The sequence below is a fragment of the Carlito syrichta genome, unplaced genomic scaffold (genome assembly GCF_000164805.1).
Source record: "Carlito syrichta isolate Samal-C Ts95f unplaced genomic scaffold, Tarsius_syrichta-2.0.1 Scaffold169260, whole genome shotgun sequence".
NCBI lineage: Eukaryota > Metazoa > Chordata > Mammalia > Primates > Tarsiidae > Carlito > Carlito syrichta.
This window is the reverse complement of record NW_007113356.1, coordinates 66,835-84,825: the sequence shown is the minus strand read 5'-3', so window position 1 is coordinate 84,825 and position 17,991 is coordinate 66,835. Positions and strand designations below refer to the sequence as shown.

General features: G+C 37.8%; 1 protein-coding gene across 3 annotated transcripts in view; it reads left to right on the top strand.

Annotated features, from left to right (window-relative positions):
• CHD2 (chromodomain helicase DNA binding protein 2) overlaps positions 1 to 17,991 on the top strand; it is a 131,138-nt gene that overhangs the window by 66,171 nt on the left and 46,976 nt on the right. For all 3 annotated transcript variants that reach the window (XM_021709227.1, XM_008051273.2, XM_008051272.2), the window contains 9 exons: positions 2,884 to 3,046; positions 3,601 to 3,753; positions 6,558 to 6,629; positions 9,993 to 10,142; positions 10,808 to 10,956; positions 11,955 to 12,051; positions 12,460 to 12,552; positions 16,307 to 16,477; positions 17,611 to 17,786. In XM_021709227.1, coding sequence (XP_021564902.1) covers positions 2,884 to 3,046; positions 3,601 to 3,753; positions 6,558 to 6,629; positions 9,993 to 10,142; positions 10,808 to 10,956; positions 11,955 to 12,051; positions 12,460 to 12,552; positions 16,307 to 16,477; positions 17,611 to 17,786 — 1,224 coding nt within the window. The remainder of the gene's footprint in view (positions 1 to 2,883; positions 3,047 to 3,600; positions 3,754 to 6,557; positions 6,630 to 9,992; positions 10,143 to 10,807; positions 10,957 to 11,954; positions 12,052 to 12,459; positions 12,553 to 16,306; positions 16,478 to 17,610; positions 17,787 to 17,991) is intronic.

The following is a 17,991-nucleotide window of genomic DNA, read 5'->3' as shown; positions in this document are numbered from 1 at the left end:
TGATCTTTCCGCCTCAGCCTTCCAAGTAGCTGGAACTACAGGCGTGCGCTACCACACCCGGCTAATTTATTTATTTATTTATTGTAGAGATGAGGTCTTGCCAAGTTGCCCAGGCAGGTCTCGAACCTGCAGGCTCAGGCAATCCATTCACCTTAGCCTCCCAAAGCACAGGATTACAGGCTGAGCTGCACCGAGCCCTGCTTTTTTGCCATTTTTAAAGGAAAAGATCTACCTTCCTTCCAAGGTTTTGACCAAAGAGATTTATTTTGCTATAATTATGAACTCATTGGTGAAACATATTTGTGTTTCATTCTTTTGCAGTTATCATCTATATTCATCCTCTAGTAGTTCCATTTTTAGCCAGTGGGAGCTTCTGCTAGTTGATTCTCTGAGTCCTTTTGATTTAACCCTACTAGTACTTGATAGCTTCTTTGCTATCTGGAATGATAAGTGTTCTGGATTCAGTTTGTACATTTCTTGCTCCAGAACAAGAGTTAGCCAGATATTCAAGAACTTCTGCATACTGTTTTACTAAGAAATGGGTATTTGGAGATCACAAACTGGAGCCTAGAGGTACACTTTGCAACTGCGATAGACATTATTGATAGGCATTTTCAGTGGACAGAATTAGAAAATTTGCTTTTAAAGATACAGTACATCATGAATTCTTTGTTTTTTTTAATCTTAAAGATGTGGGGCACAATTCAGGATTATGTATACAAGTGGTCATAGCGCATTAATTCTTTTTAGTTAAACAATACTACAGAGATTCTATTTGATCCTATTGATCTTAAACCACTGAAAATCCTACTTCTTAACTATAGCAACTTAATTTATTCTACACACACGCACATAACAGTTTTAGAATAACAGTGCTAGGATTACCACCAACAATATGAATAGTAAAAACAGGTTAAGATTTTTTTTACAGGCCAGCCATGCCCGTAATCCCACCACTTTGGGAGATAGAGGTGAGAGGATTGCCTGAGTCCAGGGGTTCAAGACCAGCCTGGGCAACTTGGCGAGACCTCTTCCCTACAATAAATCAAAAAATTGGCCAGGCATGGTGGTACATGCCTGTGGTTCCAACCACTTGGAAGGCGGAGGCGGAAGGCTCGCCTGAACCCAGCAGGTCTAGACTGCAGTGGCCATGCACATGCCACTGCACTCCAGCCTTGGTGACAGAGTGAGACTCCTACACACAAAAAAATAAAAAAACCAAAAAAAGATTTCTGTTTTTTTAAAATAATCAATATTTTTTATTTTGATATTGTGGGGTACAGTTAAGGGTTGGGTATACAAATATGCTTCATTCAGGCACCCTTGTTGATAAGAGGTATCTCCCCGTCCCCAAAGATTTCTTACTAGAAATGAAGTCTTAAAGCACTTGGGATAGTTTTTCTTCTGTACATTTTGGCCACCAATGTATACATATGTTTATTTATTTTAAATTGTGATTTTTAGCGCTTGCTTTAATTTTGTATTGTGTTTATTCATATTATTTGTAGAGTTGGACAAAATTACAAAGCCCAATATATTGAAAGAAATGTAGCTTCTATTCCTGTTCCCTCCATTCTAGTCCATCGTTCCCATAGATAATTATTATTATTGTTAAGCATTTATTTATTTATTTAGAGACAGGATCTCCCTGTCACCCAGGCTAGATTGCAGTGGCTCTATCACAGCTCACTGCAGCCTTGAACTCCTGGGCTCAAGTGATCCTCCTTTCTCAGCCTTCCGAGTAGCTGGGACTACAGTCATGTGCCACCACATTTAGCAAGTTTTTTTCTGTTTTGTAGAGACGAGGTCTCACTGTGTTTCCCAGGCTATGCTTGAACTCCTAGCCTCAACTGATCCTCCTGCCTTGGCCTCCCAAAGTACTGAGGTTACAGGCGTGAGCCTGTGTGTTTACCTTTTGTTTTGTCTTTTTATAAACATTTTAATGCTTACACTTCCTTTAACTTTTGAATAAATGCACATGCATTTAACTTTTTAATGGCCTCCCTCCTTTTTGATAAATGGTAGTATACTAGATACATATTTCTCTACCTTTTTAAACTTAATGATGTGTGCTGAAAAGTACCCCATAGTAGCTTATGGAGATATTCCTTTACCGTTGCATAATAGTCCATTTCAGATTTATAGTATGATTTATTCAGCCAGTTTCCTAGGGATGGACATTGGATTGTTTTATACACTTTGCTTTTATAAACAGTACTGCAGTGTTAGTTTTTTAACAGTGCGATTTCTAAGAGAAGTATAAAGAACTTTTCGCTAAGACAAAAGTACTTTTGATATTTTGGGGTTTATGGTTAAGGATTATACATGGATATGCATGATTATATGAATATATTTCTCCTCTCATTCCAAATTGGGATATAAAACATACTTACGAGTATTTCATTATATGTAATACTCTTTTACAATGTTAAGATTATACGTATATAGCTTCTTTCTTATGATATATCTTTATTTAGCCAATCTCATATTGTTAGCTTATTTTAATTTTATATTGCAATGAAGAGTGCTTCAATCCTTGTTTTCCATGTGTACACACATATGTGCTTCAGTATGTGTAATTAAAGTATATATAAATATATAGGTGTGCGTTTATATATGTATGCCTCTGTATAGAGAGAAAGCGAAAATGTTGATGTTTCTTTTTAATATTTCCATGTTCAGTGAGGGTTGACATACCCAATGGAATTGTTAACATTCTTAGTTTTGACTGGAGAGGTGGAGAATTGTGATTAGGTGGCAGGATATGCAAAATAAAATAACTTTCTCAGGTCTTTTTAAAAAAAATACAGCTACGTATATTCTTCTGATACCCACAACTTTCTGTTTCTTTGTATCTAGTAGTATCATTATTTTAATTTGCAGGTGGATTCTGACCAGGAACTACAAGGCTCTTGCCAAAGGGACAAGAGGCAGCACATCTGGTTTCCTTAATATTGTGATGGAATTGAAAAAATGCTGCAACCACTGCTATCTGATTAAGTCTCCTGAAGAAAATGAAAGAGAAAACGGACAGGAGATTCTTCTGGTGTGTAGTTGTTCATAATTACTTTCTCAAGAGCAATTTAGTTTTTATAGGTGCTTTTCATTAAAATGCTTCTTTTCCTTCTTGATGCGTTAATGGTAGCTTTAAAAATAAGGAGCATCAATAATAGTTTTAAAAACAGGTAGAAAAAAATTAAATAATTAGGAACAATCTGGAAAGTATAATATCAACAATAACCAAGTAAAAGGAATGTTTTAGGAATTGTTAGTCAGCCAGATTGCCAGGGGCTTCAGAAAGCATAAGGATGATTTTTAAAATATGAATTCTGACTGTGTTTGGTGGCGCACGCCTGTAGTTCCAGTTATTTGAGGTGGAAAGGATCGCCTGAGCCCAGCAGGTCAAGGCTGTGGTGGCCACGAGCGTTCCACTACACTCTAGCCTGGGCAACAGAGTGAGACTTCAACTAAAAAATATATATATATGAATTCTTAGATGGATCGCACATTGGACTTCTAAAACTATGAGTTCTTAGAGATTAAGGGCAAATTAATGTATACATTTCAGCCTAATTATTAGAATGTCTTTTAAATCTTCAGTCCCTGATTAGGAGCAGTGGGAAGCTGATTTTGTTAGACAAACTGTTGACAAGACTTCGAGAAAGGGGGAATAGAGTTCTTATCTTCTCTCAGATGGTGAGAATGTTGGATATCCTGGCTGAGTACCTGACTATTAAACACTATCCTTTCCAGGTGAGCTGGTTCAGTAATTGGAGGGGAGGGGGATGTGTCTCTTTTCTTCTCCTCTGTCCACTAACCTGCTACCATGTATGCTTTGCTTGTTAAAGTAGAAAACAAGAATTTTCTTCCTTGAAAAAAACTAAAATTGAGGTTCCAGGAGGTTCTTAAGTTTTTGTTCCATGCCTTTAGGCTGTGGTCACATGAAAATAGTCTTGTGAAGATCATTCTTTTTTTGAAGGAGGGATGTGGGTGAGAAGGATTAGAGAAAGGAAAGTTGGGCAAGAGGAAAAGTTTTGTTAGATGGTGTTTTACATCTCCACGTCTGTGGGAAAAGTAGAGAAGAGAGAAGTGTAAGCCTGATTCCCAAAGTCCAAATCCTAGAAAGAGAGAGGTGGTGGCGGTCTTGTACATTCACCCCAAAAGAAGTTGACCCTGGCCGTCATAATCTGGAAACACAGCATAACGATAGTACTTGAAATCTTCGCTGATCCCTGAAACAAGTGATGGTGGCCTCTCTTCTTTTCTGGGGAATTATCACTATTGCTCGTCATCTTCACTTAGTTACTTCTTGTGGGGAAAAAGTTTCTTCAGCATAATGATATTTTTCTGGGAGTTTAATTATTTGAAAACTTATCTGTGGTCTGTTTATAGACATGTGTGAAATTTACCTTGTTTCTTGGTGTAATATTTTTATAGAGCTTTGATTTTTAAGATTTATTTTTTGAGCTGGGCTTGGTGTCTCAGCCTGTAATCTCACGCTTTGGGAGGCTGAGGTGAGTGGATTGAGCTCTTGGGTTTGAGACTCGCCTGGGCAACTTTTTAAATTTAATTAAAATAAATTTTAAAAAGATTAGCCGGGCGTGGTAGTGCGCGCCTGTAGTTCCAGGTACTTGGAAGACTGAGCCAGAAGGATCGCCGGAGCTCAGCAGGTCGAGGCTGCGGTGGCCAGGAGTGGCCACTGCACTCCAGTCTGGACGACGAGTGAGACTCCAACTCAAAAAACAAAAAACAAGCAAACAAAAAAAGATTTATTTATTTATTTTTTTTTATTTATTTATTTTTGAGTTGGAGTTTCACTCTGTCGCCCAGACTGGAGTACAGTGGCTGGGCCACCGCAGCCTCGACCTGCTGGGCTCCGGCGATCCTTCCGCCTCAGCCTTCCAAGTAGCTGGAACAACAGGCACGCACTACCACGCCCGGGTAATTTTTGATTTATTGTAGAGATGAGGTCTCGCCAAGTTGCCCAGGCGAGTCTCGAACCCGCGAGCTCAGGCAATCCATTCACCTCAGCCTTCCAAGGCACGGGATTACAGGCTGAGCCACTGAGCCCGACTTAAGATTTATTTTTTAAAAGTATTTTTCTTTTTAAACTTTGGATAGACTTTTTGGTGTAAATCATATAATTACGCTGGTATTAAGGAAACTTGGAGTCAGTGTCTATTTCCTGAGAAGGCCCAGCTTTAAGACTCACTGCCAGATAGCTTTTCAAAATACCCTGAAAGGCATTGTTATAGCCACAGTATCTTGTGTGGTCTTTCAGCCGCTGTCTTAGAATATAGCTTAAGGCTGTGGTTATTATCAAGAAACAGCACATAGCAAAAGTTGTTGTCAATGCATTTGATCCCTATGAGCTTTTATTTCTAAATAATCATATGATATGCAGTATATCAAGAATGCATCTTTCTTCTCTCCAGAGTATAACTGATCAGTTCTATCATACCTAATCAATGACTTTATGGTAATTGTCTTAATGTCCTCTATTATTAAAAGGAGGATTTAAAAAAGAAAAAATGCTATGAGCCTGCCATTTGAACATATCCTTGGTTTAAGGCTCAGAGTGGAGTTGGAGTCAGTGAGAAAGAAGAAAGGGATTTCCTTTCTGTGAGTTCACTTGAGTTGGTTGGGTCTGGTGGGCAGAGCTCTGGGGAAATATATGACTTTCCATAGACTCTGCCACTGCCCATCACCTCTTGGGTCAGTTTTACCTTCCATAAACTGAGGTATTTTTGTTCATCCCAAGTGGTGATTGTTAGGGGATAAAATGTGAAAATGATTTTGAAGGGTGAGAAATGCTTTATAAAGTATATATAACATATAGGAAATAATGCTTCAGTTTGTTTTATGTATTATATGGTATCTCTGTGGTGATGCTGTTTTGTATCTAGAACAGACATAAAGTGTTCTAATAAAATAATAACGTATGCCAGTAAAGGCCAGCATCTCCCTTGAATTGATAATGTAGTTCGGCTGCTGGAAAACTTTCCTCTGATTTCAGAATGTAATTTTTGGAAAAGCTGGGAAGTAAGGTCATTTATTTTCAACACTTTCAATGATTCAGAAAAATGTTTTATAAACAATCATGTAAATAAGATTTGGGTTTGGGCAGCACTTAATAGTGATATTTTTAGCCTAATATTAGCTAAGAACTATCATTTTTCTGCAGGAGCTAATTATTAGGTGACCAGAGGTACTGTTGCCTAATGTCTTCAATACTTACAAATATAGAAGTAAACCAAGTCTCTCAGCAAAGGTTGGGTTTTCATCTTTTTCATATAGGTCCTGACAACCATTCTTATCCTTGAATAAACCTAGGCAACCCTTTGAATCAGAAGCTTCTGACCTTGAGTCTGTAACTGGATAGCATGGGTCAAGTATGGTATGCTCCTTAAGTACAGCTTCTTCATAGCACCTTGCCAGTGCATTCCAGTTATTTTTACATAGTGAGTGTTCAGGTGATAAAGGTTGCAAGTCTGGTGTTCTATTCTGAGTATAGCTGATCTTCTTCCTTATGACTTTCTTGTTGTTTATTTTTACAGCGTCTGGATGGTTCCATCAAAGGAGAAATCCGAAAACAGGCACTGGACCACTTTAATGCAGATGGGTCTGAGGTAATATGCATGGCTGTTTATTTGGGCAACTTGGACTCTATAAAGGAGAAAGTCGTTCCAGCTTAATGTGTTCTGTTTTAGAAACAATTTGCAGTGCAATTCTTCTGCCTTGAGAAGAGCATGAGAAATTCCTAATTATAAAAGATGCCTATTTTTGTTGGTTGTCACTCTAGAAAAGTATATATATGGTTGTTTATCTCCTCTGTTCTGGATTAATGACAGAGGAGTCCTGTGGTGCTTTCCTGACAACAAATTTCTGGGCCTGGAGGGAGTAGCAAGGCAAGAGTGGGGGAGGGTTAGCCAATAGGATTAATTTTGACATATCTGTCGTATCAGAATGTTCTGATCTATACTGTTTTGGTGATTAAGGCCTGAAAGGTGTGTTTGCCATGTCTCAAGTTTGTTAGACTTTAGATATTGTGTGGCCTAATGTTCTTGCCCTGGCTAACAGCAACATTTTGAAATCAGTAAGTGTCCAACTTGGATTTGGCATTGTAAAGTATTTTGTTTTGGGGGCACATATAGAAGAGCTACTTAGGTCAAATTAGAAACTGTGATAACGTTATAGTTTGTACATATAAAATTGTCAAATGCCATGGGATTTGAGAGAAGCAGGAGAGAAGAGCTTTAGTGGAAATAAAACTATAATAATGTGTATAAGTAAAGGAAGCAACGGAGAGAGACAGAAGTAGAACTATAAGTGTTTTGGAGAGAATGTGGCTTTCTGGAGCCTAGGCTGCTTTTTTTTTTAATAGATTTGGCTTTCTGAAGAGCTTTAAAACTCTTAACGCCTGTGCCTGTTACTACAGAATGCTATGTCTTCTGCCTCTAGGTTTGTTGAAGTCATAATTAGACTAGTGTTCTGGCTACTTCTGTAGCTTAAAATTTTACTTCTCCTTGTGGGGCTTTGGGTATTAATTAATCTGTTCAGAACCAAGTCTCTGAATTCTTGAGGATAAGAGGAATTGAATATTAGACATTGGTCATCGTCTATTTCCCATCCTTCCTTTCTCTGCTCCCTGCTTCCTCAACTGAAAACTCATGATGATTCCAGTGCCTCCAATACTTCATACTAGACTATTGCTGTGAGGATTACATTTGATAATCAACAAAAAGCACTGATCATATTGCCTAGCACATAGTATGCACTCAATATAAATGCCAGATATTTTAATCATATGGTGTTTGTTCAAATTAGTTTTGTGTTCCTTACTCTAGTTTACGAAAATAGTATGAGTTGAATGTTTCTTACTGCTCTTTCTCAGGTACAAAAAAAGTTGCTTTTTGCATAGCTGTCAGTGGATTCACTCTCTGCTCTATGGCTATATATGGAATATAAGTTCTCTATCATTTTGTTTTAAAATTTTCTTTGAAAAATTAAATACTTATATTGGGTGAAAATATTACATGCCCATTTAGAAAATTTGGAAGATGGTGAGTACAAAGATGAAAAATTGTACAAAATTCTCATGTCAGGCACAACTTGCTATTCACATCCTTTAGGTATATTTCCATGAATACCGGATGGAACCATTTATTTCTTGATATGCTTACCTTATGGATCATTTTTCACGTGTTTTGTTTTATTCAGAATTATGCTTTGAGCATTTTCCCTATGTCAGTAAAGATTTTCAGAATTTTAATTTTAATATTTCTTCATCAACTGGGCCCAGTGGCTCATGCCTGTAATCCCAGCACTTTGGGCGGTTGAGGCAGGAGTATTGCTTGAGCCCAGGAGTTTGAGACCAGCCTAGACAACATAGTGAGACCTTGTCTCTACAAAAATTTTTTTTAAAAGTTAGTTGGATATTGTGGCACGTGTATATAGTCCCAGCTACAATGGGAGGCTGAGGCAGAAGGATTGCCTGAGCCTAGAAAGTCAAGACTGCGGTTAGCTGTGATTGTGCCACTGCACTCTATCCTGGGAGACAGTGTTAGACTCTGACTCGGGGAGGGGGGGAAATTTTTATTTTTTTCCTCTTTTGTTCTTTTTAAAATTTTTTATTTTTTTGTACCATTTTTTATTTATCCATTTTATTATTGTTGGATTTTTAGATAAGTGTGAGCATTTTAGAAGATTTTTGTTACATTTTACTAACTTTTTAGAAACAATTATACTCATACTGTTTATACACAGATAGTCTCCTTTTTATTCCTCATCCTAAAGCAACACTGAGTGTCATAATTTTTTTAAATTGTCAATTTGATAACAGATTCAAATAACACAATCCATATTGTCCTTAATAAAGAGCAAATTGTTGATATCATGCAGACCTCATATGTTAGATATCTCATCTTAAACTGTCCACTTATCTTTAGGCTTTTTTTCAGATTTTAGTCGGGCTTGGTATTTCTCCCAAGGATCACAAACTATGTGCCAGTATACCTGTTGTGATTAGTTCTTTATTTACATTGTTTAAAGTTCTTGTAAGGCAGCTATTCCCATTTTCATTTTTGTGGCAAACTGTTGAATGTGACTGTTAGAACTTGGAGAACTTTTCATTGCATCTATATTAGTATGCTCAGTGTACCCATTTCTCAAGCTGTAACCCAGAATTACAGTTTTGAGTGCCACTTCTGTGCCAGAAGGCATCAACTTTTGACATAAATGGTCAGGTTCCCTGAAAGTAGAATATTTTGGCTTTTTCACCCTGGTTTATGTAATTTATTCTTTTCCTTGTCCCTGTGTTTTTCTGAGCAATTAGACACAGGCGGTATATTGTGCCTGCCCAGTCTCTGTTAGTACTACTGTGGAAACTGTAGTATGTCAGTGCCTGAGTCTTTCCACACATCACTCTTTAGCCACTCCTGTTTTTGTTTTCTTTTTGCATGTTTTGTGGTGATTGAGGGTCCTGTGTTTCTTAGCAGTTCCAGTATGTGATGTTAGTGCAGTGTTTCTATATTCCTCATCAGCTTAACAGGTGAATGAACATGTACATAGTAAAATGTCTTCATTTATACTAACTGCCTTACATAGCTTAATCTACCTTTCCCCAGAAAATAATTATCTAGATATCTTGCTGAAATTAATGATCCTCATGATAATTGAGTTTGTTTGGGGTTTTTTTGGTTAACTTCTTGTATACTGGTTTTAGCCAGGTGGTAGCCCTAATTCTGTCACTCTCATTGTCTTATTAGATTCTGCTTTACTCCTTTGTTCATGGCACTGACTTTTCCTCTTAATCAAATGAAAATTCACTCTGCCATCAAGTGCCTGACATTCTTTTAGCCTCCATAAAGTTTGTCCATCATATCTCACTTTTCTTCACACCTGCAGGGGTTTCCAGGTGTAAGGGCTTATTGGACTGTGAAACTGTTTCTGAGAAGGCCACTGCATAAAGTAGTATATTGCATTGTGTACAGGACTTCTGTTTCCTGCTCTCGACACGGGCTGGTGGCCTGGGAATCAATTTGGCTTCAGCGGACACAGTTGTCATCTTTGACTCTGACTGGAACCCTCAGAATGACTTGCAGGCACAAGCCCGAGCCCATAGAATTGGTCAGAAGAAGCAGGTTAGTGGGCATAGGTTTCTGGATATGACTTTCGGTTGAGGGGCAAGGGGTTTTACTCAGCACTTTTGCTTTCATTTTCCCCAAGTGTTGATTTCTGATTAACGCCTTAGATGAACCTGTTAAGAAACTTTTCTCTCTTTATGTGTTTACCCCAAGACAATATATGATGAATAGACTTGGAATTGAACCTTTTCTCTGTTTTAATGTGGAAAAGTTGTTAACTATTCTAGCATTTTTTTTATAATACATGACAGTGTGATCTTTAAAAATGTGTTGGAAAAACTATATTCTTTTTTTCTTTTGTTTATAAATCTCAAATGCTACTCTGTATTGGATAACATAAGTTTCATTCTTGTCTAAAGATTCTATTTTTGTGAGACGTTCCAATAGTGAAGCTGATTATTCTTTAGCAATATTTTAATCATTAGAATAGGACATAATAACAGATCATGAGGGGCAAGTTTATTTAAAACATAACTTGCTGCAGATAGTAAAAATACTGCATCTGCTTAGGCTGCCTACTTGGATGGATAGCTTTTGCAGTCATTTATGGTAGTAGAGAACAAACCTTTTTTTCTTTTTTCCTCTGGGTTTTTGATAGAGGTGTAACCTTGTTCTTTCTTTTTTTGTGTCAGACATAAACATAACATTTCTTTTTCCTACAGGTGAATATTTACCGCTTAGTTACGAAGGGGACTGTGGAAGAGGAGATCATAGAACGGGCCAAAAAGAAGATGGTATTGGACCATCTGGTGATTCAGCGCATGGATACCACTGGCCGGACAGTCCTGGAAAACAACTCGGGAAGGTCCAAGTAAGTGGAAGAGAGACTGGAGAGGTATGCAGAATCAAGTTGATTTTACATCAGCATTTGGTATTCATTCTTTTAATAGGTCTCTGTACCACAGACATGAGTCCTTTCATTACCTGAGAAGTACCAGGCCATAATCACCAGAGAAATGATATTTTTTGTCTTCCTTGCTTTTCCTTTTTTATTTATCAACCCTCTGCTTATGTGGGCTTCTCCTTCTTGCCCTCTCCCTCGACCTTGGCTGCAGTTGTGACATATGACACAGCAGCAGCAGTGGAGCTGTGTGTTGTGTGTCAGCCTAGCACAGAGTCACTTTGACCTTTCAGTAGTGAAAATCCACCAGACTGAATTGGCAGCTTTTTTTTTTTTTACTAGTGGCAAAAATATTTGTGTGGAGATTGTTTTGCTTTTTTCTGTTGAAAACAGAAGGGTATAAAAGCAAAGTAGTGAAGTTTCAATTGACTCTAGGAGGAAGCACAGCTATTTCTCCTGTAGAGTTTATGTTTTGACCATATTGTTCTTCTGTGGCATTGCTGCAGCTATGTTAAAGATATATTCAAATTAGCCCTTCCTAAATAGAATGTTTTCAGGTAATATTCCATTTAAGGAGGGGAACCTAGATGAGAAAAGCTTGGCTTTTTTGTTTTGGACCATCAATGAGAAATTTGAAAATCCTTGGTGAATAATAACTTTCTGAGTCAGAGGGTGTAGAGAAGAACTCTGTTCTTTCATGTTGTTAGTCATCTTTCTTGGTCTGCCATGGAATAGTTGAGCCAACGGGACCCTGATTGATTTTCTAGACTTCTGCTAGGTTAGAACTGCCACCACAGACTCATCCTATAGATAAAAAATGAAATATTTGAGGTATCATTTTGTTTAAGGCAGAATTTGTATTTTCACCAGTTATTTGACGTCTTTCTAAAGGATAGTTATTCTGAAGTAGAACTCCTTAGAGTTATTTGACATTCCTAAGAGGTTACATCTACATTTTACTTCTACAGCTCAAATCCTTTTAATAAGGAAGAACTAACAGCTATTTTGAAATTTGGAGCAGAGGATCTCTTCAAGGAACTTGAAGGGGAGGAATCAGAACCTCAGGTAATTAACATTGAGGAAAAATAAAGTTTTTTGAGAGGTATGATCAGTGATAGTTTAAATTTTTCTGGAGTAAGATTCTGAGTCCCTTCTAGAGTAAATAAGTAATTACTTGAAGGATACAGTTTGGTTTCTTTTGTCTTATGAAGCTCCAATTGAATAGGAAAAAATGAATAACATTTGAAGATTCTGTCTTTGGGTTGTTTCCATCTCCCCATTTGATTTCTTGTAATTTTTGAAGTTTCACTTTGTCATTTGTATAAAATAATAGTTCATACTATAAAGGATATAGAGCTGAGACTGAAAATTGAATTTCAGAAAGTAGAGTTGGTTTATTGACACCAAACATTTTCAGTAAGTGCTGATCACTATTGCCTCTTTACCATATTTGTGTTGCTTTTGTTCTTTAAGGAAATGGATATAGATGAAATTTTACGCTTGGCTGAAACTAGAGAGAATGAAGTGTCAACAAGTGCAACAGATGAGCTTCTGTCACAGTTTAAGGTATGGAGACCTTTGTGGGAGGGAGTTCTCAGCACTAATGTCTGTGAACACTTTCTCTGTGCTAACCACTTTGCTTTTTCCCATTACCTGAATTGATTCATATCCTCGGTATCATTCTTTTGAGTTATAAGTATGTGGTGAATGTGGATTCTACAGTTCCTCATGAAGATAACCACTGAAGTGGGCTGTCCTGTGCAGAGTTAGTGTCAAGGGAAAGAAGTCAGTGAAGAAGACTGAGAGTGTGCTGTCAGTGGATGAGGTGGAGAAACAGAATAGCATGTAGAACCAGGACGGTTTGGAGGGCTGTGGGTGACGTTAATAGAATCAGTTGTCAAAGAGACATCAAAAGTATGGTAACAGTAGGTGACAATTACTGATGACGTGGTAAATTTTTTTGTTTTTGGTAAAGAGGGAGAAGAGCGGTGGCCAATGGTGTTTGCTATAACAGAAAATTACATGAGATGAGGACTAAATGTAGAAGCAGAAGCTGGGCACCAGATGAATAGACGGTGGCAGTGCTTAGTATAGATGTTATTAAGAAGCTTTGTGAAAGAGTTACAGGGAAGATAAGTTATATGGATACAAGGGTCAAGCAAGGCAACGTTTTGATAGATATTACAGTGTTTCTAGGTTGAGGAAAGAATTAGAGAATAAAGAGATATTGAAGGTTTTAAGGGAAGACAATTTGATCGTACACTGCCCCAGAGGAGACAGGAAGGGATACAGTCAAAAGCACAGATGGAAGATTAGGCCTTAGAAGAAGAAAGGACAAGACACTTTAGGGAAGAGGAGACGAGAGAAGATATGGGAGTTTAATTTATGACCTTAGTTACCAGTAAAGTAAGAAAGATGTTTGCTGAGACTTGGAAAAGATTTGGGGCAGTCGTGGATGGGATAGGGAGTTGTGAGGAGGAACTTGATAGGGAGTCAGCTGAATTTAGATGATATGGCTTTGCTGTAGAGCAAGTCAGCAGGGTCATATGACTTTATCCAGCAGTACCTGAGGTCAGAAATTCAATCAGTTGGCGATCCCAAGGTGGGAGATTGGCTTAAGAGGCACAGAAAAGTCAAAATGGCAAAGGTTTCCAAGATTCATGTGACAACTTAGGTGAAAGGATTGACTGACCATGAGTTGATTCTGTGCAGGTTGGAGAAGCAAGAGAGACATGGTGATTGCAATGATTGTTACGTGCTGTAGACTCATTAGGCTTGAGGGGGAATTCGTGTAGGGTTTGGAAGGAAATAGTATTGTGTGGTGAGCTCCAAGAGTGGCCACAGGTAGAATTTGTTTCAGTGGAAGTACAAGGATGGAACTGAGTGGGTCAAAGAGCCCTAAGAAGTGTCTGAGAATGCAGAGAATGGGCTGGAAAAGGATGAAGGTCAATTACTAGTGTTTGTCTTAGTTAATTTGGGCTGCTGCAACAAAGTACCATAGATTGAGTTTATAAAGAGCAGACATCCTTGTAGTTCTGGAGGCTTGAAATCTGAAATCAGGGTGCCAACATGGTTGAGTTCCGGTGAGGTAGAGAAGAGAGGTTAGAGAGTTTTCTGGGGGTACTATATATAGGCTATATAGATACTAATCCCATCATGAGGACTATACCCTTAGGACAATCACCTCCCAAAGGCACCACCTTCTGATACATTACATTGGGAGTTAGGATTTCATCAGGAATTTTGGGGGAACACAAGCATTCAGCCCATAATACTGTTTCAACTGGATCTCACTTCTATGACTACCTTTCCCTTCTTAAACATGTAATCTTCATTATGATGTCCTGATCAGCAAAAAAAAAAAATTTATATGGCTAGTTAGCTATGAAATATTCTACATTTTACTGGTTATTCAAAAGTGGTCATCATATTACTGGTTACAGGTTGAAGCATATGATTAACAGTATGCATCTGTTTACTCTAGAGGGTATTTGTGCAGTGCTTCAGCTGAATCAACATTACTTTTCCACTGATAATTCTTTTTTTTAATATATATATATTTTTTTTGAGTTGGAGTCTCTCACCTTGTCACCCAGACTCTGGAGTACAGTGGCCACTTCTGGCCACCACAGCCTCGACCTGCTGGGCTCCGGGGATCCTTCTGCCTCACCCTTCCGAGTAGCTGGAAGTACAGGCACACGCTACCATGCCCAGCTGATTTTTTGATTTATTGTAGAGATGAGGTCTTGCCAAGTTGCCCAGGCGGGTCTCGAACCCGCAGGCTCAGGCAGTCCATTCACCTCAGCCTCCCAAAGCGCGAGATTACAGGCTGAGCCACCGAGCCCGGCTAATTCTTTTTTTTTAAAACCCTGATTTAACATGTTGGAAACACAACAAATGTTTTTTGAGATACTACATTACCATTTTCTTCAGCAATAATAACCAACACTTGTATAGTTCCTGTTGTATTTTAAACATTGTTTTAAGTGCCTTACATATATTGACCCCTTCAACACTTACAACAATCCTAAAGTGAAGTATATGTGATCTTCATTTTAAAGATGAAGAAAACAAGACATAGAGAGCCTAAGTAAATTTTCTAAAATCTTTGCCATAATACTATAAGAAAGGGATTGGCAGTAGCAGGATACTGCCAGGGTGGGGTTGGAGACACAACATCAGTAAGGGTACCTGATCTTAAACCAGGCAAAGTGCGGACCAAGGGAAGGCCCAAACTTTATCTGTACAATGTCCACTTGTATAACTATTCCTGAATTGTACCCCACAGCTTTAAGATAAACTATTTTTCTCCTTCCCCCACTCTCCCACCAGGACCCCGCCAAAATAATTTTTTTTAAAAAAAGGATTATAGTAGAAGTATAAAAAAAATTTTTTTTTCTTTTCTAAAATTACACATAAGTGGAGCTGTGATTATATCCCAGCAGATGGTCTGATCTCCAGAGTCTGGGCTTCACCACTACTCCACCTCCAAAAGCTCTTTCGTACTTCATTATAGTGAAGTAGTTTCAGTGACTAGGAGGAAAGGAATAAAAAGAATGTGGAGCCCAGGCTAGGGTCTGCCTACCATTGCCCAGAGACTGTCCAGAGCTGGTGGATATTTCTGTGTAGCCATAGTCTGGTTCTTAGAAATGCAAACACTTAGGTGGTTTTCTTACTGAAATGTATACGGTTGTAGTACAGAAAAATATCAGATATTAAAATAATATTTGATATGTAATAAATAGAATATCCTTCCAGGTTTGTTTAAATCTTTTTCCATTATATGCTTTTATTTTCATTCCTAAGACTACATGTGCTTTTGAGCCTATGAAATCATTATGAGCTTTTTAACTTTTATATTTTTGATAAAAATGAATAAGGCAATTAATTGGCTAGATAATGAGTGCTTTGGGTTTTGCATTATTTCAAGTGAACTCAATTCAGCAGTAACTTTTAGAAATGTAAGTTCATCTTGGATCATTAAGTATTCAGCATTTTGTAATCTAAACAAATTCGAATTTTCTAATTAGTATTATGTTTATTAGAGCATGTATATGCTTCAGCAATTACTCTTTCAGTAAAATTTACAAAACAGTTTATATCTTTATATCCATTTCCCAAATTTTCATAAAAGTTTTGAAGGGTACATAGGAGAGATTAGTAGAAGGTTGGTTATCTGATTATGTAATATCATGGTAGTCCTATTAGTATTCACAATGTCTTATTTAATTAAAAACACCAGATAAGTTGATGTTTTTGCTGATGGTGTTTAGAAACGGGGAAATGTCAGTAAGATAATGAATTGTCTATTTGTTTTAAGGTTGCCAATTTTGCAACAATGGAAGATGAAGAAGAGCTGGAAGAGCGTCCTCACAAGGACTGGGATGAGATCATTCCAGAGGAGCAAAGGAAAAAAGTAGAGGAGGAAGAGCGACAGAAGGAGCTAGAAGAAATTTATATGTTGCCTCGAATTCGGAGTTCCACTAAAAAGGTGATCAAGTGAGATGAAAGATACGAAAGTATTTCTTATGCTGTAAAGGCTACAGAAGTGCTGATTATTCGTTGAAGAGGCCTTGCATTGTTGCTGTGACACACTCAGAGCTATTCTGTAGGATACCTAGCAGAGGAAAGTGAAAAAATGCACAGAACTCATGAGCATACCCATGGGACCTTTTTGGTCTTTGCAAATTGGCCTTTTGTGCATTGGCTGAACAGGATCTGAGTTTGACAGAAGTTTGTATTTTGCCTTTAGAATTAGAACCAGTTACCCTAACAATTTGGTTCTAGTTGTTGTTGCTTTCAACTTTCAGAGAATCAAACCTATTTGTCTTTAAATGTTGACATCACTTGGTATAAATACTTAGTAAAGGATTATATTACCATAAACAAGAAACATGTACCAGCTTTACGCCTTACAAAGCACTATCACAGGCACTAATTTGATTTTTGTAATGGCACCATAGTAGGTAAAACAAGTTTTATCACCCATTTTGTTGACGATAATAGATTTATCCATGATCATAATAAATCATAATGAATACTAGCCACCATTTAGTGAGCACTTACATTGTGCCAGGCATAGTTCTAAGTGCTTTTATACTTAACTGATGAAGTATAGTTTCATTCTCATGAAAACCCTATGTTTTAGATACTATTGTCTCTGTTTTACAAATGAGAAAACAAAGGTACAAAGAGACAATTTACTGCAGTAAAGGCAGTAAACGTAGTAAACATAAACTTGTTTTATATTGGATAATATATATATTATTTTAAAAATCCAAATATTTTTATATTTTTAATCCAGTTCACTTATCAATACATTATAATGTCTCTGAAAGTATGAATATTCTTTTTTTTTTTTTTTTTTTTGAGACGAGATCTCGCCAAGTTGCCCAGGTTGATGTCGAACTCCTGAGCTCAGGCAATCCTCTCACCTCTACCTCCCAAAGTGCTGGGATTACAGGCATGAGTCACAGCACCCAGCCAAAAGTATGAGTATTCTAAGCAAATTTGCTTCATTATGTGACCTGTGCTCTTTATTTGTTAAAGGAAAATTGACTTGTGTGATACAATGGGAAGTTCTGACTACTAAAGAATTAAGATGGGCTGCTCAATCTTTTTCAGGCTCAGACAAATGACAGTGACTCTGACACCGAGTCTAAGAGGCAGGCCCAGAGATCCTCTGCTTCTGAGAGTGAGACAGATGACTCAGATGATGACAAGAAGCCAAAGCGCAGAGGGCGCCCGAGAAGTGTGCGAAAAGACCTTGTGGAGGGATTTACTGATGCGGAGATCAGAAGGTGGGTGGAGGCTCTGTTTTCATTTGAGCTTGTTTGGAAGGTCATGCTCTAAGCCTTGGGCTGATAGGATTCCTGACATTCATGACAGGGGAGGCAAAAGCTAATACCTACAAAAAAGGCAAGGGAAGCCAGACATGCACCAGATCTTCAGGATGATTTTGAGGTTTTCTTTAGTTGAGATCTTTTTTGTTTGTTGTTTTTCTCT